The sequence below is a fragment of the Phodopus roborovskii genome, unplaced genomic scaffold (assembly GCF_943737965.1).
Source record: "Phodopus roborovskii unplaced genomic scaffold, PHOROB, whole genome shotgun sequence".
Classification (NCBI taxonomy): Eukaryota; Metazoa; Chordata; class Mammalia; order Rodentia; family Cricetidae; genus Phodopus; species Phodopus roborovskii.
The window spans coordinates 15,458,752-15,480,167 of NW_026126408.1; the positions used below are offsets into that span (position 1 = coordinate 15,458,752).

The 21,416-nt window shown below is 43.7% G+C and overlaps 1 protein-coding gene across 1 annotated transcript; it reads left to right on the forward strand.

The window, feature by feature from the left end:
• Positions 1-20,144: 20,144 nt before the first annotated feature.
• Positions 20,145-20,856, forward strand: LOC127220121 (high mobility group protein B1-like). Its single transcript, XM_051181845.1, has one exon. The coding sequence runs from the start codon at positions 20,221-20,223 to the stop codon at positions 20,839-20,841; it is 621 nt and encodes a 206-aa protein (XP_051037802.1). The 5' UTR covers positions 20,145-20,220; the 3' UTR covers positions 20,842-20,856.
• Positions 20,857-21,416: the final 560 nt, after the last annotated feature.

Below are 21,416 nucleotides of genomic sequence, written 5' to 3' on the forward strand. Positions count from 1 at the left end.
GGAGGTGTGCACCAACCATCCAAGCCACTGAAAATGTGACTAGAATGAGAAGGCAGAATAAAGGAGACTTCTCTTTGCTTCGGCTGAGATGCTATCTTCTCCTCCCTCCTCAAACAGAATCACAACACTAACATACATGTCTGGATCGGCAGCTCACAGACTGCAAGTGATTGAACTCAGCTTCCACACTCTGGTAAGACATCCCCAATCTCAGCTGGAAAGATTATAAGAACCAGAGAACCAGAAAGCATGCTGTGCTGTGTCCTAGGCATGTCAGAAACGTTCTAAACATGAGCTGAGCAATAAGCATGCAAAATGGTACAGGCGTTGGGAGTTTAACCCTATACAAGGTAACTAAGGAATGTAGAGTGGAGAAGCTCTCTAGGAAAGAGTACAGCAAATGGTCGCCCATACCAAATGGTCAGCCCTGGAAATCTACATATGAATAACACAATATAGACTAAGTTGGTTATATTTATGTATTTAGGAATATATATTCCTATATACATAATATATATTTATAAGTGTATATGTAATATATATGTAGGAATATATATTTTAGGTATGTATATACACATTTCTAAATATACATACTTTGTGCATATAATTAATTAAGAAAAAAAAGATGCCATGCATTTGAAATGGGGCAAGAAAGGACATATGGGCAGAAGGAAAGGGAAAGGGGAAATTGATGTAATTATATTATAATCTCAAAAAATTAAATAAACAATAAAAAAAAAAGAAATTCCCCCTCTTTCTCTCTCTCTCTCATATGTGTTTATGTAGATATGTGAATTTAGGAGTGTGGGTGCATGTGCATGAGGAGGCCAGAGGGTGATGTTGTGTGCCCTCCCCAATTGCCCTCTTTGATCTGGCCAAGAGCAAAGGGACTTTTCAGCCTCTTCTTACCCCAGTCCCAGTGCTGGGTTACAGATGCATACCACTACACCCGGCCTTTTACATGGGCGCTGGGAATCTAAGCCCAAGGCCTCATGCTTGAATGGCAATTATTTTACCAAGTGAGCTATCTTCTCAATGCCAGCAATTCTTTATACATATAATGTAAATTCTACATATGTAAAATAGTCCTGGCATTACATACATATGCATACAAACACGCAACATTATATATGTGTACATATACACTATGTACATATACAGCCTCCTTGATTTTACTTTGCCTCCTTGATTATAACTCCTCCAGGATCAGGAATTTATGCCTTTCAGTCATGCATGTTTGTAACACAATTAATATAAACTAAGAGACAAACACTGGGGTTCAAGTTGAAGATCAGAGAAGCAAAGCAGCCACTAGCTTTTACCCTTACCTCAGACTGAAAGGGTGATCCTGGCTCCAAAAATCCTCAGAGTGCACGCCTTTCCCTGTCTGGAACTAAATTTCATGAGACCCTTTGCTTCTTCCTTTTATACCTCCCTAGTGCTGGGATTAAAGATGTGAGCTCTGCTACTCTTTTAGACTGATTCACTCTCGTGTAGCCCAGGGTGGTCTTGGACTCACAGAGCTCTGTCTGCCTCTGTCTCCTGAGTGCTGGGATTAAACGTTTGCACCACCACTGTCTGGCTCTGTGGCTGTGGCTAGCTTTGCATTCTGCTCTCCAGTGGCTTTATTAAATCATAAATAATATATCACCATACATGCTGTTCCTCCTTATCATTCCTTGTACATTCTGTTGGAACATAAGCTTTCAGAGGCTAGGGATTTGCCTCTTATAACCACACTCCCAGCATGCCATAAGTACATTATGTAAGTACTGAGCAAAATTGTTTTTATGTTGTCAGGACACAGTCAACACATAGTAAATGCCTAGGATTCACACAGAGGCCAGCACTGGTTCCTTCTCTTGGAAGGAAGGTTGCCCATAGAACTGACAGGAGGCCCAGATATCTGGAAGAGAGCTGTACCAGACACCTATGTGTCCCTTCCATTGAGAGAAACAGCAACAGCAATCAAGAAGGAAACAATGAATCAAAGCCTAGGGCTGAGCACTTATGACAACACCTTTGAAAGTATGGCAAGTGGTGTCACCCTGAGATCTCAGCTCCAGTCCCTCTCTGCTGTGGGTCTTCCAGGGAGGGGAAGGTAGTGCTCTATGGGGACTGTTAATGCTGGGTGTGAGACAACATTCTGAAGCTGTGACTCGAGGGTACAGGAGTGTCAACTGTCTCAGACTCTGGGAGTCTAAGTGGCACCACACCTGCTGATAGCTCTGTGACTGAAGACTTGTCCCTTCCCCTCTATCAGTTCTGTGGGCTGAGGTCACATGATCTTGATTCCCTAGAGCAAAGGTGCTGAACTGGCAGTACCAACATCAGCTCTGGTTTCCAACCCGTGGCTGATTTAGAGAAAGAGAAAAGAAAACATCACCGACGACTTGAGCCTTGAACATACCTGAGCACCCACTGCATTTATTTCTTTAACTCTGGGTCTCACAAAGTCAGATAAGCCTGGGCCTGGTGGCAGCCATGGAGCCTCCCTCTTGTGGCCCATGCTCAGCTGCTGGTGGAAAGGAAGTCTTGACCTCCACAGTAAGGTAGCTGTGAAGCCGGCTAAGTGCCAGGAACCTCGAGTTCTCTGACATTTGGACACAGTTAAGAGCGAGGCAGCTCCTAAGAAAACAATTTGGTTCAGAAATTGGAAGGCTGTGACCTTGGGGGAATCCAAAGCCTGAGTACATTTGTTAGGGAGGTCTAGAAGGGAGTGGTATCGAGGAAGTGTGGGCTGAGGCTGAGGAAGGGAAGAACAGTGGGCTTGATGGGTCTGAGCCCTTACATCCCCAGCCTCCCAACCCCTCCTATGCTGACATTTGTTGGTGGTTCAGACAACATCACAAGACCTTCAAAAACATCTAATCTCATGATTTCACTCACACAGGGTGGGAGCCAAGGCCCCATCACATAAAGGGATTGGCCCAAGGACTAGTTGGCAGCAGAGGCAGGGAAAGGAGAATCAACACATGAGGCTTGTCTCGGGGCCCTTCCCCTACTCCACTCAGGCTGAGGGAGGACTGGGAGGCAAAGGCTGAATGCAGCTTGTTCAGCAACAAGACAAAGCACGTCAGAAGGGGACCACAAGAAATCAGCCTGCAGATGCCAGCATTCTACAGGATGGCAAAGGATTGTGAGAAAACACAGATTAAATACAGAAGGGTAGACTCGGAGTTGATGGATCAAGGACTATATGGATAACTCGTTGAGGTGACTGACAAAGTAGGGCTCTCTGCTTGTACAGTGTTTCTCTCATAGCCTGTGGGTCTTTGGGGCAGCATCTATACTTTCCTCATCTTTAGATCTATGGCTTGATCCCTGAGCTGCTAAAGAGTCTAGTAAAGGGATGAATGAATCAGTCAATAATCAATGAACAATGAATGCCAGAAGGGCCCTCGGAACAGCAGCTCTGGATCTCTGTTCTTAGCTCTGCCTCAGCAGCTCTGGACTTAGGGCAAGGAGATGGAAAATAGGATAATGACAGTACTCACTTCATAAAGCCTTGTCAGGGTTAAATGAGATCAGGCATCTAAAGTGCACAATAAATGCTCACTATTTCTAGGATGGCTATTTTAACAAGGCAGAACCAAGGGGGAGTTAAGTCAGGTGAACCTGAAGAATGACTCACAGCATAGCAAGGCGTTTAGGCTCTGCTACATTGTATGTTTCACTTATCACCCCACTTTCTTCTGCATTGCTGGCATAATGTCTTCAGTTCACCAGCCCTCTTTATTTGAGGCTTAAGGCCCATGTCTAGACTGTTCTGTCATAAAAATTCTGAGTTACAGATAACCTAGGCAGAAAGTATGCATATTTTTCTCTTCTGTCGATAGGCATATTTCAGACTTCATGGCACCTAGGATGAGCAATCAGCTGTAGCCATACAGTGATAATGGCAACCATTTTCGATAGAGCAACAGGACAGATCAGCTATGACCACTCTGAACATGTTTCCTCCTTGCTTGGATAAGGCAAGAGGAGGTGGCATAAAAGCAGGCAGGCCCTGAATGTCTGGTTCATAGTTGGTGTCAGGCCTCCCAAGATAGCTGAACTGTGCATGGGGAGGACTGGATATTTACTAGACACATATCACACATGCCAGTGTTCAACCCAAGAACCACATAAAAATACAAACAAACAAAAACAAAAATACAGAATGTGATGGTGCACTTCTATGGACCTAGTGCTCAGGAGAAAGATCAAAAGTTCAGGGTCATCCTTAGCTGCTTGGATAGTTTGAGGTCAGCCTGGGTTTCATAAGATTTGTTTTGTTTTGTTTTGTTTTTTAGAAAATTTTGTCACAACAACACTTCTTTGAAAGGGAAAGGAAATGCAGATACCCATCTAGTGAATGAAGGAACTATGACTAGACTCCAACTGATGGTGCTCCGAGCTCTGAAGTGTGGCCTATAAGGAAGCAGAAGCCAATGCTCATACACTTTGGTAGCCTGGCAAGAGTAAAGGGGGAACCAATAGGAGCAGGGACCTCTATGGAGTGAAATTCCAATCTGCTGAATGTCAGATGGCCTTGGATTGAGGGAGAAGGAAGGGTGTTGCCAGTTCTGGGGTGTGTAGCCTCCTGTTGAGGGGCTCCCTAGAGGGAACTGGACTTAGCAAGTTACCACAAACACAGATAAGAGCTTCTCTTTGAGGACACAGCTGTCTGGTTTCCTTTAAGAGGGACCAACAAGATATCTGAACAGATTTGTGCAAAAAAGACAGCAACCATGGGGAAATGCAAGCTTTTTCCTCAAGGGAGGTGAGGTAGCCATGTAGACTGGCTTGTCTTAATTGGGATCCTGGAAGGCAATGTTGAGCCAAGAATCAAGGACAGCCTGGGAATGGTGGTTGGATCCATGTGAGGGCAACGAGTATTGGGGTATCTTTATTTTCTTCCCATCACATGGGATGCCAGAAATCATTCAATAACAAAGGTAGTTAGTCCACTTTTTCAAAGCAGAACCAGGCCAGTTGTACACTCCTTTGTGTTGCTTGGCATCCTAATTGTTATAGCAGGATACATGTGCCCTCCCATAGTTAATATAGACATTGACTTTCTTTTACAACGGAGTTTAACAATCCCAGCCTTATTAACTCTGTTGGTGCCTCTCAGGGTACTGAGTTGCTAGGAGCAGCCTACTGACACAGTTACTTTAAATTCCTTTCTTCCAATATACTTAGTAGCAAGTTACTTCTCTGAATCTCCATTTCCTTCCTTCCTTCTTTCCTTCCATCTTTTCTTCCTTCCTACCATCCTTTCTTCCTTCCTACCTACCTTTCTTTCTTTTTTCATCTTTTTTTTTTAATTCTATTTTTATAATATGGGGGCACTGGGCTAGATCAAATTCCAGACATTCTGATTACAATCTTTATTCCAGTTTTTGACATTAAGGACGATGAACACAGTACCAAAAGGCTGGTGATCCAGTGACCTTACTAGATGGTGGCCATAAACTCACTGGGCACACATAGTGTGCATTCCAGCATATTAAAGACTTCTTTTACTTTTTATATATGTGCATGTGAACGCCAGAGGATGACTTCAGTTATAGCTCTTCCAGTTGTCTTGTTGCTGGTTTGTTTTTGTTTTTTAGACAAGGTCTTTCTTTGTTCTGAAATTAACCAAGTAGGTTAGAATGGCTGATTTGTGAGCCTCAGGAACCCACCTGTCCCTGTCTTCCTCAGCCTGGAGATTACAAGTGTGTACCAACTCACGAAGCTTTTTAAAATGTGTGTTCTGGGGATCAAACTCAGGTTCTCATGCTTGCAAGGCATCTCCCAGTCCCATATTTTATAGTCTTCATCAATGCATCGAAAGTATCGTTCCCATCCCTGGGGCTTTTATGGTGTACTTAACAAAGGACGTTATTGTACAAATATTTGAGGATAATTTTAAAGGAGAAAAGTGTGAATTAATCAATATATATATTGGAGCCCCTTGACAACAAATGTCTTTGCAACTTTACATGGATAGGATGAAGTTATTAGTAAATAGATGAGAATGGTGACATTAGAAACTATATAATTAATTATATAAGGATTTCAGCACATAAGTAGTTTACTTTGCACACAATATAGACACACTGGGCCCAGAGGGTGCTTCATATGCTTAGTGCTTAGCAAGAAACATTATTTTTCACTCTATCTTTAAAGCAAATTTTAGGCATATTCTTTATTAACACAATGCCTATGGTAACATTAAAAGCCAAGATTTAAAGACTCATTGGATAAAGTGCTTATACCAGCATGGGGACCTGAGTTCAGATCCCATGTGATAGGTGAGCACAGCTGTGTATGTCTAAATCAATCCCAACACTGAGGAAAGTGGAGCGAGACAAATGGACCCCCCAAATCTGCTGGCCAGACAGACTAACTGAAGTGCTGATGTCCAAATTCAGGGAAAGATTGTCAAAAAAATTAAGATGAATAGTGATAAAGGTGGAATTATGATGTCATTCTCTGGCTTCCACATGTACATGCATGGGTTCATACATGCACACACACACACACACACACACACATACACACGGAAGGATGGGGAGGGGGAAGAGAGGGAAGGCAGGGAGGGAGAGAGAGAGATCTTGATTTAGGGAAATATAGCTGTCATGGTCAGCAACACATAGATGTCATAAATCTGACCAAAAAAAAAAAAAAAAAAAAAAAAAACAGATTATAGCTGCCTCTGAGAATAACCCATTCACTGCTCCCAAAAGCCTCAAGCTCAGGGCTTGCCATCATTGCCTGGAGTCAGTACCTCAGAGTCTATCTGTCTCTGCATCCTGGAATTTGCCCATCCTCATCCAAGAACACCATTTCTGAATGCGCATCCACCCTCAGTGAATGCACAGAATGCTTTGGCTAACTCTCCCAAATGTCCTGGTCTCAGCAGCTGCTCCACGGATGGGGAAGGGATCACAGGAGCAGAACTCCCTGAACGTGTGTTTTCAGTCTTGTTGCTTCTATTTTCATCTCTGGGTAACCTCAGTCAAGGCACCTACTACTTCCACAACCACATCTGGTACAAAACATGCAGTTATGAAATCTCAGCTCCCACCAGAAGCAGCTATCATCTGGGGTGGTTCAGAAATAAAACACCTATTTAAAGATGGGCACATGGCAGGACTGCTTGCGGAGGCTTACCAGAAACTATGTTCAGCTGGCATGCCACTCACTTCAAATGGCTTTTCCATACTTTCTTTCTCATTTAAACAAGTGAACTATAAATCATGCCTATTTGAAGCTATCTTACTCACATACTAACAGGTCTCTAACTTGGTTTCCCTTGTGCTTAACTTTAAAAATGTGAGCTTTCTCCATATATACAAGGTCACATTTTATAAAAGATCTTTTAATAGAAAGAATTAAGCAAAAAATGGACTTATTTTTTCCAAAATGAGAACTGATTTATTTTCTTTTGATGTTTTAAAAATAAAGTGTATGCTTGGTGGAGGAAAAATACACACATATACACAGAACACACATATTTGTTTCTCAGTCTTAGTGTCACATTATGGTCACTCAGGAATTTGAGTTTAAACCCAAAGCCTGAGTTCCAGCTGGAAAGACTGACCTGGGCTGGGACCTGGGAAATGATACTGGCTTAAGAACTCCCAGAGGAGTCTACAGCTACTCTCAGGAAGTATTGACTTATAGAAAGGCAAGAAAAGTGTATGAACATCACCCACACCCTATTCCCCAGATATAACTCCTCTTGGTTTTTAGTGGCACTGATGGAGAAGTCATCAGTGTGAGTTATGGGGATCCAGCTAAAAAAAGAAGAGACAAATGAACCCACATGTGTCAAGAAGCACCAGTTTAGGTCGTCCAGGTTTCTAGTTGTCTTAGTCACTGTTCTACTGTTGTGAAGAGACACTATGACCATGGCAGCTCTTATAGGGGAAACCGTTTAATTGGGGCTGGCTTATAGTTCAGAGGTTCAGTCCATTGCCATCATGGTGGGCCACAGGAGCATGCAGGCAGACATGGTGCTGGAGAAGGAGATGGAGAAGTTCTACTCTTTTGAGCTGCAGGCAACAGGAAGTGAACTGAGACACTGGGCATGGCTTGAGCATATATGAGACCTCAGAGCCTGCCTTGACAGGGACACACTTCCTCCAAAGCCATGCCTACTCCAACAAGGCCACACCTCCTAAGTAGTGTCACTCCCTATGAGCTTACTTCTAACTGCCATACCAGTCCCAGAAGAGAGCACCATCTCACTGCCCTCCTTCAGAAACAAGGAACAATGATGTATGTGCTGCTGTCTATCCCTGTTTCTTATGGACCTAGGGAGGCCATCAAAGCAAACATCCAGGTTGCCCATAGACTGTGTAAGTCAAGATTCCAGAGTAACCAAAATGGGGTAGTGTGTAGTGATGGATACAGAAATCTGGGAAATCCTGAGGAAGCTGTAGACCACCTGTTCATCCTCAGTTCTCCACACACCAAATCCCAAGTTTCTTCTGCAATGAGAATACCGGCTGTCTCAAGGCAAAGGCGGTGATTGGAAGGTCCAGAAAAGTATAGACAAGAGCTTAAGTATCAGAAGGAAAGGAAGGAGGTTGAAAATGATCTAAGAAATGCAATAAGGCAAGTTATCCCTCTCCCATCTACACTCCCCACACTGCCAGGAACCAGCCACCTGCCTACCAAGATTAACCCTTTCATCCTCTTCACCACTCTCTGGCCTGTGTTCAGTGGAGTAGAGTGCTAATGGCTGAGAGCCACAGGCTTCATCTTGTTGGAATGCCACGCAAGAGGGGGATGTGTGGTAAGTCATTTAACATAGTCACTCACCACATAGCCTTACTGGATAAAAATATCCTTTAATTGTCTCTTTACCAAATCCTTTGGTAATTTTCATTTTTTGTCCCCAGAAACTTAATTCTGGCTGTCAACCTAAACACTCACTTGTACCATGTAGTTAGCAGCCATGGCCACCTTTGAAAGCAGGTCAGCAGTCCAGTGCACTTTTGAAGTCACAGACAGCCACCATGTTTTCATCCCACAGAGGTAGGGTGTGGCAGACAAAATTAGGACTTATTTGGCCATCGTTCTCTTGCCTGTGAGACCAAAAGAGATGTCTCCAGGAATCAGCAATGAATTAAAACTGGGGTAAGTTCCTTCCCCTGAAGGAGACTTTTAGACATTTCTTTTTCTATTTTTATTTTATATGCTTTGATGTTTTGCCTGCATGCATTTCTGTATGGGGGTTTCAGATCCCCTGGAACTGGAGTTACAGACAGTTGTGAGCTATCATGTGGTGCTAGAAATTGAACCCAGGTCCTCTGGAAGAGCAGCCAATGCTCTTAACCATTGAGCCATCTCCTCAGCCAGACTTTTTTTTTCCCTATTGCCTCTTTTCATAAAAGTATAATATCACCAGTGGAGTGTGTGTGTTTCTATGACCCTCCCCCCAAGAACTGATTACCATGATCTGTAGGATATCATCCCCAATGAGGATCAATGTTTTAAGTTATCAAAGAGGTGCTTGTTTTTTACTAATCATTGGCCTACAGTTGACATCTGGTCCTGTTCTGGCCTATGCAACATGAAGACATCCTGTTTGAGAAAGACTTTCACAGTAAGAGATGTCAATGGAAACCACAGTGCAGGTCAGCATCAATTGTCAAACTGGCAACATCTAGAATCACCTAGCAGACACACCTGGGAAGAATTCTGGAGTAGATTAACTGAGGCGGAAAGAAGCCCTCTGAGGCTGGAATGCATTCTCCTGTGTGCTAAGATTCATGAGGAGTTGAGTTCCAGCATTTGTCACTATTCCTTGAATGTAGATGCAGTGTGACCCTGCCTCAAGCTCTTTCCATTATGGCTTCCTCACCATAATGCACTATATACTCAGTGAGCCTATATAAGCTCACCATTCTTTAAGTTGCTTCTTGTCGAGCATTTATAACAGCAATGAGACAAGTAACTAATACAATGACCTTTAGAACTCACCCATTTCTATCCACTTTGGAGGTTCTTCTGTGAGGACTTGCTTCTTGAAATTATGGCCAACATCTGTGACCATGTGATGACAGATAGGATGAACAGGGGAAGCCTATGTCCAGCTGAAATTATTGGGTCACTAAACAATTGCAACTACTGTCTGCTTCCACTGAGCATGAGAGTATTTGTGCTTTAATTCATTCCTGGTAGGGTATTTTGGGACTTACAACCAAAAGCCTCCTAACTGATAAATGGGGTTTCTGTTGCTAAGAAAGGACCTTTCTCTTTCAGTAGAGCATTTATGGAGGCAGGCTTGAGCCTGAAGGGCATTGGGATGGCTGGCTTGGTGGGGTTGCCAGCATTTGAGCATTAATGGGAGAGGTGGTTCAGGAACCCCAAGAGAGCAGCAGACAGGGAGGCTGTGCACAAGTTGCCACCATGGCCATACACAGGCTCTCTTTTATGTCAGAGTTCCACAGTAAAGTGCAAGAATTTGTTTGAGCCCTTGTATCGTACAAAATAAATGAGCAAGGATGACAGGAATTTTCTAGTTCAGAATATTTTTCTGGGAACATTTTCCTCCAGATAAAAGTGCTTTTGTTCTCATGTCTTACCCAGTGGATCAGGGACTTAGGCTGTGTACGCTCTCAGCAAAGAGCTTGTCTTAAGTAACCCCCCCCAACACACACACACACTCATACATATGCACACACATACTCACACATATTCACACACACATATTCACATACATACTCACACATATTCACACACATACTCACACGTATTCACACACACTCACACATGCATACACACACATACACACACTCACATACACACTCACTCATACACACATATACACCCTCACATACACTCACACATACATATACACACTCACATGCACAGTCACATACACACAGACAGACACACTCCTCCATTGCACTCCAAGCACCAGTTTATTTTCTCTGTCCTCACTGTGAATGCCTCTAGCATGGCCTGGGGAGGAGGGCAATAAGGCCTAGACACACTGAGTGTTCTGCTTCCAGTTTTGTAGTCAGGTCATCCATGAGAAGCCAGGTTCTAGCTGTCAACTTGATGTGTTGTGGAACAAAGACATAGGATGTGGAAGCTGAAGCAGATCTTTTTGGGTAAGGGGTTCACAGAGGTAAGCATGGGATGACTATTCACTTCACAGAGATTGGCCAAGAACCTCCCAGGTAACAGGGAGATGTGGGTGATCCTAGGACCCCCAGCCCAGTGACTCTATCACTGCAGCCTAGGACTGTAATACATGTGTGTTCCTCTGGGATGTCCTGAGCTATCACCTACAGCTGCTGCCATTTGCAGACTCAACTACATCTCAAGTCTCCCAAAAGCTGAGATCTTGACATACCCATCAGGAATCCCTTGCAGCACCCATAGCCTCCTTAGTACCAACAATTAGTCAGCTGGTTTCTAAACAGCTGGTATGTAAAGAGCCCAGAGGTATTAAGATGTTTTGGGAACACTGGACTTCACTTTTGTAAAGGGTGACTCTTGAACTGCCCCAGCTCCATATGTGGGAATGTTCACATCATCCTTAGAACTTGGGTCCCTTCTTACATATGTAAATCAGAATCAAAATTGGAATCATAGGAACCCAAGGCTAGCAAAAATGTTCTGTATTTCAGACATATCTTCAACTACCTTGTAAATGTTTGTTTTGTTATTGTTGTTTGTGTGTTTGTTAAGACAGGGTCTTCCTATGACTCACTATGTATGTAGCCCAGGCTGCCTCTAACTCCAGGTCCTCCTGCCTCACTCTCCAGAGACCGAGGATAACAAATATTCGCCACCCACCATGCCTGGTAACCACTTCCTTTGAAACAATGCCTTCATTTAGCCAAGGAAGAAGTTGATAAATGAGGAGCGGAGAGTCTCACCCCGCTGCTTTTGCCTGCCCCTTGCAATCCTCATCACTAGAAACCTCTTTCCCAGGCAGCTCTCCAGCCTTCTGCCTGCTGTGCTGTGCAATGAGAAAGACAATTTACTTGTGTGTTTTTGATTCTCTAGACATTAGCAGGGGAGGAGTGGCTGTGATGGTAGGGCAACATTAAGGGACACAATATCATAAGCAAGACAATACTAAGAGCTAAATACTTAAATATAAGCATTTGGTAGACTGCGAAGAGAGAGAGAGCTAAGAGGTACTCCTGTGGCCATCAGGTTGACTCTGCCCCCTACCCTACCTGATTAGTTTTAGGAAAGTCTCTTCCATTTTATTTTTTCACTTGTTATATCAAATTATTATATAATCACATTAAATATAAAATTGGATGAGGAAGTCTAAAGGTCTATCCTTTTTTTATTTTTTTTTCTTATTTTACATATCGATTCCAGTTCTCTCTCCCTCCCCACCTCCCATGTCCCCAACCTCCCTCTCATCCCATCCCCCTCCCCCAATTTCACAGGGAGGGTGATACCTTCCAGGAGGGATCATCAAAATCTGTCAAGTCACCAGGCAGTGGTGGCACACGCCTTTAATCCCAGCACTCGGGAGGCAGAAGCAGGCCAATCTCTGTGAGTTCAAGACCAGCCTGGTCTACAAGAGCTAGTTCCAGGACAGCCTCCAAAACCACAGAGAAACCCCATCTCAAAAACAAAACAAAACAAAAAAAATCTGTCAAGTCATTTGGCCTAGGGTCTATGCCCTACTCCCTGCCTCTAGGCTAAGGGAGTGTCCCTCCAAAGGGAATGTGCTTCCAAAGTCCTTTCGTGCACCAGGGATACATCCTGGTTCCACTGTCAGAGCTCCCTTAGACTGCACAGGCCTTCTCACTGAGACCCATGTCCAGGGGGTCTGGGTTGGTTCAATGCTGGATTCCCAGCTATCAGTCTGGGGGTCCATGAGCTCCTCCTTGTTAGGTCCATCTTCTAGTTCTCTGCTAAAACTCTAAATGTAGAGCACGGAATGGAGAGTGGTAAGACACCAGCAGTAGGAGAAGCAGGTTTTGTTTTTTTGTTGTTCTTTCTTCTTTTCTTTTCTTCTTTTTTCTTTTTCTTTTGTTTTGTTCTGAGGCAGGGTTTCTTTGTGTAACAGCTCTGGCTGTCTGGAACTGGCTTTGTAGACCAGGCTGGCCTTCTGCCTCTTCTGGAATTAAAGGGCATTGCCACCATCACCCAGTGAGGAAGCAGTTTTGTTTTGGTTTGGTTTTGATAATTTTTTTATTTAAATGTGAAATAAGCTTATTTTACATGTCAATCCCAGTTCCCTCACCCTCTCCTCCTCCCCTGTCCCCCCACCAACCTCCATCCCATTCCCTCTTTGCTCCCTGGGGAAGGTGAGGCCTTCCATAGAAATCTTCGAAGTCTGTCATATCATTTGGAGCAGGGCCCAGGCCCTCCCCCTGTGTGTCTAGGCTGAGAGAGTATCCCTCTATGTAGGATGGGCTCCCAAAGTCCATTAGTATACTAGGGATAAATACTGATCCACTACCAGAGGCCCCATAGACTGCCCAGTCCTCCTAACTGATACCCATGTTCAGGGGGTCTGGGTGGGTCCTATGCTGGTTTCCCAGATATCAGACTGGGGTCCATGAGCTCCCCCTTGTTCAGGTCAGCTGTTTCTGTGGATTTTTCTAGCCTGGTCTTCACCCCTTTGCTCATCACTCCTCCCTCTCTGCAACTGGATTCCAGGAGTTCAGCGCAGTGTTTAGCTGTGGATCTCTGCTTCTGCTATCAGCTACTAGATGAAGGTTCTAGGATAGCATATAAGGTCGTCATCAATCTTATTATCAGGGAAGGGCATTTAAGGTAGCCTCTCCACTTTTGCTTAGATTGTTAGTTGGGGTCATCTTTGTAGATTTCTGGACATTTCCCTGGTGCCAGTTTTCTCTTTAAACCTGCAATGGCTCCCCTTATTATGGTATCTCTTTTCTTGCTCTCCTCTATTCTTTCCTTGACTCAATCTTCCTGATCCCTCACATCCTCCTCTCCCCTCCTCTTCTCCCCTTCTCTTTCTTCTAACTCCCTCTCCCCTCCTACCATGCTCCCAATTTGCTCAGGAGATCTTGGAGGAAGCAGTTTTAATGGTAAACATTAGTCCAAATTCTGCTGGTGCCTCACACAGTGTTTATTTCCATTCACAGAGACAGAAGATGCAGGGGATGTCAGTTCTCACTCTACACAAGAAGAACCTGGAATCCAGTGCAATAAAACATTCAGAGTGATATACCTAAAAAATGATGCAGCCAGGACTTGAGTTGCTTAGGCAGTGTAAATGTACCACTGAGTGTGCTGGTTCCTGGCCTCTAAGGCAGAAGCAGCACTGCTGTTCCCTTTAGCAATCTCTCCAGGGAGTGCAGCTAAAGCTACTAGGTTCCTGAGGCTGGGGAATAGATTAAGTACAAGCAACGGAAGAAGGAAGGTTAGAAGTGTGAGGCGGAGCTGGGGGATGAAGAAGAGGAGATGGAGAGCCACTCTTCTGTTTGGGGCACACGCATACCTTGCCGATTAGCAACGATGGGAAAGGAAACACAGCGAGAGCCTTTGACAGCTTAATGGGGTTTTAGAAAAATACACATCTATATTTTTAAACTTTTTTTTCCATTTGAACATTTTTAACTTCAAGTTCTGGACTGAAATAGCAATGGTTTTAGATAACTCTTCATCCTTAGGCTCCCACGTCTGGAAAAGGTCTCAGCCGGGGCTGGGGAAAAGAAAGAAAGAGAAACAAGCTTGGCACATGGATTATACAGCAGGCACATAGGTTCACTGAGCAGCTGATTTGACAGGTGTATGATGGACAGATTGAAGAATGATGAATGGATGGATGGGCAGATGGATGGAATGTATGGATAGACAGATAGATGGGTAAGTGGATAGCTGGATGGATGATGGGTTGATGTGAGGTGGGTGGATACATGGACACACTGATGAATGGATGGATAAATGGATGGATAGATGGATGAGTGTAGGCAGAAGGTGAGTATGGGTAGTGGGTGGGTGGTAGATAGATGGATGTATGGGTAAATGAACAATTAAATAGAGAGAATGGCTATAAGAAACCAAGAAGACATTCTTACTCATACAATCCTCCTGAAATGTAAGAGTAGCTCCTTCTGTAGAAAGATACTCAATCTTGTTTTGCCATTAACCACACTCAGGATTTCTGAAAGGGTCTAACAGCTTCCCATGGCTTCTATGATCTGGCCTCATGGAATTAGCTTATGCCAACCCTGCACACAAAATGCCACTCACAGTTCAGTCCCTACCTACAAGCCCCATCTTCTAATGGCTCCTAACAAAATAGGGCACTCATACCTTTTGTAAACACACTATAAACAATAGTAAACAAACTGTTACAACAAAGTTGGTAAGCATTACTTTCCATTCACTTATGTCTTTCCTGTCTCTCCTACAGAGAATGAAAAGGAAAAGACTCAACTGTTCATCCTCCCTCAGGTAGATAAGGAATCAGGAGACACCATCGTGGCTGTTTCAAAGCAGACTGCCATCAAAATAAAAGGGCAAAACTTTGTTCATCATTTTCTCTTCTCTGCCTGGAGCTCTAATGCAGTGTTTGGACAAAGACAAATGCCTCCATGAAAGGATACCAGAGAAAGGAGATACAAAAACTGGGTCCCCAATGACATCATTAAACTGCCATGCTCGCTCTCTCATTCTGAGAGAGATGCATTAGTTTCTGTCACCTTTGGCCAAACATAACACTCAGATCTATGACACACAGCTTCACATTTTAGACTCAAACCCTTGTGCACACAACCCCTCTGCCTGCAGTGGCCACCGGTCTTTCCCCTTAACAGGCAGACACTACGTAAATATTTAAGTGGGACACCCCTATAAAATCGGGACACGTTCTCTAAATTGCCACCTCCTGTTCCTACTCTAGCTAATTTTCTTTTCCTTCTTGAGGTCCCGTCTGGTTTTTTGCAATATTAAGATGAGGTTAAACTCTGGCATGAGCTAGCTCCCCCTTCAGCCACCATTTTTGTCTATCTTTGTCTTTGATCATCCCACTCTGAATACTGGGCTGGCATCTACAGCATGAGGATAGTCACCTTCGCATACAGATATTCAGGTGTGGCGGCATCAAGTGTACGACTGTTATTTCTCTATTCTGATGGCTTTTGTCCTCGCCTTCTCCTGATCACTCCTCTTCCTTTCTTCCATGGCATTTATGAAGCATATCCTAGGCCCTGAACTAGCCTTACACTGGCTTATAAGTCACAAACTTCACAAGTCTTACTCTTTTCTCTCTCTCTAATCCTTAGCAACTTTCCACTTAAGTTTCCCCCTTAGTTTCTCAAACTTCTCATATACATTCACCATGTTAACTCATAGTGTCTCTGTTACCACCACCACCACCACCATTTCCAAATCTAAGGGTGACTTTTCTTCTAAATGTCATATTGGGTTCCAATGCTCCAGAAGCCCTCCCTCCTAAAGTCCAGCAGCCAGCCACACTCTTCTTCCTTACACAGCTAGAAGACATTTGGTGGAGCTTTCTCTGCCTACTGCCCCTGAGGAGGAGAGTTGCTCTCCTTAAATCATTGCAGCTAGGAAGCTGCAGAATGCTACCACAGTGAAGCCAGCTTGATGGCACTGCCTTTCAGGACTGCACCCCTCAGTCCCAAAAGGACGAGGTGAGAAGCTAGGCAGAGCTAAGCCCACCTTTATAGCCTGAACAGTTCACTTGGGGGAATCCTGGGTTGTAGCTTTGAGAGTGCCTTCCCTGTCCACAGAGGGAATCCATTAGTTCCTTAGTCTCCCAGCACACCTCCCCCACATCCCTACTTGGAGGCTCCCTGGATACATGGCTTGTTGCAACCACTCCCAGCTCTCGGTGGAGCTCTTTCTCTGGAGCACAACATGGAGGCTGAGGAAGGCCCTGCTTACCCTCACAGCCTTTCCTGATTCTATGACCCCTAAGCATGCCACCAGACAGTCGCCACCCCCACCCAGCTGACCTACTGCAAAGGGACTGAGAGCAGAGGGCAGAAATAACTCATGAGAACCAGAAACAAAACTCCAATGGAGCTTCACATGGAAACAGCTCAGGGAAAAAGGGTCCCAGGGAGATTGGGCTATTAATAACCACATGTTGCTTCAGCCCTTTCTTCTCCCAGGAGGAAGCTAAGCTGGCTCAGGGTCAGGCATGTTGATTCTTGGGAAGGCCCAGATGGCCAGGTAAAATGTGCCTCTTACCCTAGTCACTAGGTAAATATGCCATATCTCCCTTCCTCCCTGTTCATCAAACCTTCCAGGACCTGCCTGTCCTTTAACCCCTTGCTGGCCCCTGCAAGGAGAGAACATACTGACCAAACAGGAAGAATGTGAAGCCCAGTAAAAATTACTAGCTTTAAGGGTTTGGAGACCTAAGGACTAAGTCTTGGCTTCAGTTGGGTGACAGTGCTGTACCTTTATATTTATCATCATAAATATAAAGAGGACCCTGGGAATGTGGACCTACTAGCATCAGTCCTATAAACTGATGGGGGGGGGGAGGGAGAGGGAGAAGGAGAGGGAGAAGTATAGGATGGTCCTAGTTATTTCCCACACTGTTTCCTGGTAGAGCAAGAGAGCAGGATATTATAATCACCCCCACTGCAGAGGACTCTTCCCACCCATACACTCCATGACCAAAACCAGATCCTTTTTAAGCCATGTCTTAGGTCAGAGGTTCTCAATTGGCACATGATTACAGCCCCTTTGGGGGTCCAATGATCCTTTCACAGGGGTCACATATGAGATATCCTGGATATCAGGTATTTACATTATAATTTATAACAGTAACAAAATTATATTTATGAACTAGCAATGAAAATAATTTTATGGCTAGGGGTCAGCACAACATGAGGAATTGTATTAAAGGGCCACAATATTAGGAAGGCTGAGAACCACTGTCTTAAGTGATCAGAGAAGAGGTAAAGACCCCAGTACTTAGAAGGTTGTCTTTCTTTTATTTTCTTTTTCAAGTTCAATTAATTTACATTGTTTTCTAGAACTGACAATGGCAAGCATGGGGCATGGGGTCGCCTTCCATAGTAACCTTCATAGCAAAGAAAAGGTTTCCATGAATAATAAGCACAAGATAGTGCAGTCTGAGGAGCAGTGCATTCTGGAGATACAGTCTGAGGACAGGATCGCCCATTCTGTCTGAGCATTGGTAGAGGTAAGAACTCTCTAGTGGCTGGCCACTTTTGCTTTTCTGGTCTTCAGGCAAATTTAATGTGTTAGATACTAAACAAAATATCACTCCAGTAGTCACTGTGTTGATTCCTTGTCCTGTTGCTACAATGAAACACCCAACAATAGCAACTTAAGAAAGGAAGGATTTAGGTTTGGAAAGATGGCTCAGTTGTTAAGGGCATTGCCTGCTTGCCCTAAAAGACCAGGGTTCAAGTCCCAGCATCTACATGGCAGTTAACAACTGTCTATAGCTTCAAGATCTGAAACTCTCATACAGACATACATGCAGGCAAAACACCAATGCACATAAAATGAAAGCACTAATAGATTTTTTTAAAGAGGGGGAAATGGGATTTATTTTTGGCTCACAGTTTGGGACTATAGTCCATTATGGTGAAGGAGATCACATGGTTTGGTCTCCAGGTAGCAGGACACTAAGTCTGAAGTCAAGAAGCAGAGGGTAGTAGACACTTGCTTTTTCATTTTTATTCTCAGTCCCAGACCCTAATCTATGAAACAATACCACTACATTTAGGATTAGTCTTTCCATCTCAATTTAATCTAGATATTCTCTCATACATGCATCCAGAAATGTATCCACAGTGACTTCAGATACCATCAAGTTGACAAAAAAGTCAATAATAATCACAGTCACCATTGTGGGGAAGGATCTTGGTGGCATTTTGGGGTTCTAGTACCCTCTGATCCCAGGCCTCTTGAGACGATGGAGCAGCTCGTTGGTCCTCTAGGGCTACATCCTGCCCAGATACTGCTCTAGCTGTATTAGTGAAAATTTGGGCATCAAGCAACAGGAAACAACTTGGGTTAATATTTAATGAAGAAAATGGCTGTTTGGAAAGGGACTAGACTCCTTTCAGAACCAATGAAAGGCCGGAAACTGAAGCCGGCAGAGGCCAGTCTAGCTACCAGAAGGAATCTGCAGGTGTTCCTATAGACCCCATTGCCTGATGCCACAGTGGGTCTTTCATCAGGGGACCTTGGCCTCCTCAAGTGCTTTTCACTCTTAAGACTGATGCCATGAGCAACCCTCTGATAGACCCTTGAGACTTTGTGTGATGCCTCTGAATCCTAAGTCCCAGGCAGGTACAACAGTTGGCCAAACTTCAGTCCTTACTAATTTATCTGGAGTAAGGAAAAGAACTTGCATAGGTCCTAGGAAGGGTTTAGACACTCCCCTCACATCATTTTTTTTTTTTTTTTTTTTTTTTTTTGCAAGACAGAAAAGGGATTGCAAATGCAGAGGGTGCAGGAAAACCTTCCCTAGTGTGGATGCCACTGAAGAAGAGGTGTATTTGCTTTGTGGGTAGAGAAAACAGCTCAGGTCTCTCCTGTGGCTTCCTTATGTCATGGGAATGCATTTCATTTTCAGCTAAGATACTTCAAGGATAGCCTTTGTCACTTGCAGTCAAAATAATTACCTTACTTCTATTGCCCTACCTGTGGTTTTCAACTACTGGTGGCATCGTGCTCCCCAGGGATACTTGTGAATATATGGAGTGTAGTTTTCCCTTTTGTCTAGGGCTTTGCCTTCTGAGATCTCAGTTACCTGAGAGCAACCATGGTCTGAAAATATTCAATGGGAACTTCTAGAAAAAAATAATTCACAAGTTTCACATTCTGTACCCTTCAAAATAGTATGACAATAAAGTTCTGTTCTTTTTTGTCTTGATTAACATGAGAATTGTCCCTTTGTCCAGCATATTCACTCTCTATATACAACTTACCTGTCAGTCATTTAGTGTGAGTCTAGGTTATTAGATCTCATGTCACAGTACCATTGTGCTTGTGTTGTGTGATCTTATTTTACTTAATAATGGCCTGGATATGCAAAAGTAACAGCACTGGCAATCTTTCCACAGTGTATTATTATAATTGTTCATTTTATTGTTAGTGTTGTTAATCTCTTGTTCTTCCTAATTAATAAATTAAACTTGATCATAAGAATCTATATACACGATTGCAGTACATTGAGCTCCATAGAGACAGCGCCGGGGCAAGCGTGAGCCAGACGGGCACTGGGCGACTCTGTGCCTCGCGGACGAAAATCAACTGAACATGGGCAAAGGAGATCCTAAAAAGCCGAGAGGCAAAATGTCCTCATATGCATTCTTTGTGCAAACTTGCCGGGAGGAACACAAGAAGAAGCATCCGGATGCTTCTGTCAACTTCTCAGAGTTCTCCAAGAAATGCTCAGAAAGATGGAAGACCATGTCTGCTAAAGAAAAGGGGAAATTTGAAGACATGGCAAAGGCGGACAAGGCTCGTTATGAAAGAGAAATGAAAACCTACATCCCCCCCAAAGGGGAGACAAAAAAAAAGTTCAAGGACCCCAATGCACCCAAGAGGCCTCCTTCGGCCTTCTCCTTGTTCTGTTCTGAGTATCGCCCAAAAATCAAAGGAGATGTTGCAAAGAAACTGGGAGAGATGTGGAACAACACTGTTGCAGATGACAAGCAGCCCTATGAAAACAAGGCTGCCAAGCTGAAGGAGAAGTATGAAAAGGATATTGCTGCTTACAGAGCTAAAGGGAAACCCGGTGCAGTGAAAAAGGGGGTGGTCCAGACAGAAAAGAGCAAGACAAAGAAGGAAGAGGAAGATGAGGAGGAGGATGAAGAGGATGAGGAAGAGGAGGAAGAAGAGGAAGACGAAGATGAAGAAGATAATGATGATGAATAAGTTGGTTCTAGCGCAGTTTTGTTTTTGATTTTTGTTTTTTTTTTCTATAAAGCATTTAACCCCCCTGTACACAACTCACTTCTTTTAAAGAAAAGAAATGAAATGTAAAAAAAAAAAAAAAAAAAAGAATCTATATACACATGGAAAAATATAGTATAGATAGGGTTCAATTAAACTTGTTCGTAAGAATGTATGTACACATGGAGAAAACACAGTATAGATAGGTTCAATATTATCCTTCCCAGAATCCAATAGAAGATTTGAGCTTTCTCTCCACAGCTAAGGGGGACTGTTTATGTGTGTCACCAAATAGTTAGTGAATGACCTTACACAACCCAAGAAACTTAACTATAAACTACAGTAAGAACTACCCATATCAAATGCCAATCATGCCACTGGCAGGACAAGCTCCAGTTCCATCAATAATACCGGGTTGGTCATAATCAAACCTCTTCAGCTTCCTGTTATAACTCAGCACACTGATTCACTGGATAGGAGCTGAGATGAATCACCCTTCTGGGGTTTGCTTGGGTAAGTTATACCATTGACAACATGGTGAGGCCCTGAAGTGGAAG

Excerpts from the sequence above, each read along its gene's own strand:
- LOC127220121 (XM_051181845.1), top strand. The coding sequence starts at position 20,221 with ATGGGCAAAGGAGATCCTAAAAAGCCGAGAGGCAAAATGTCCTCATAT.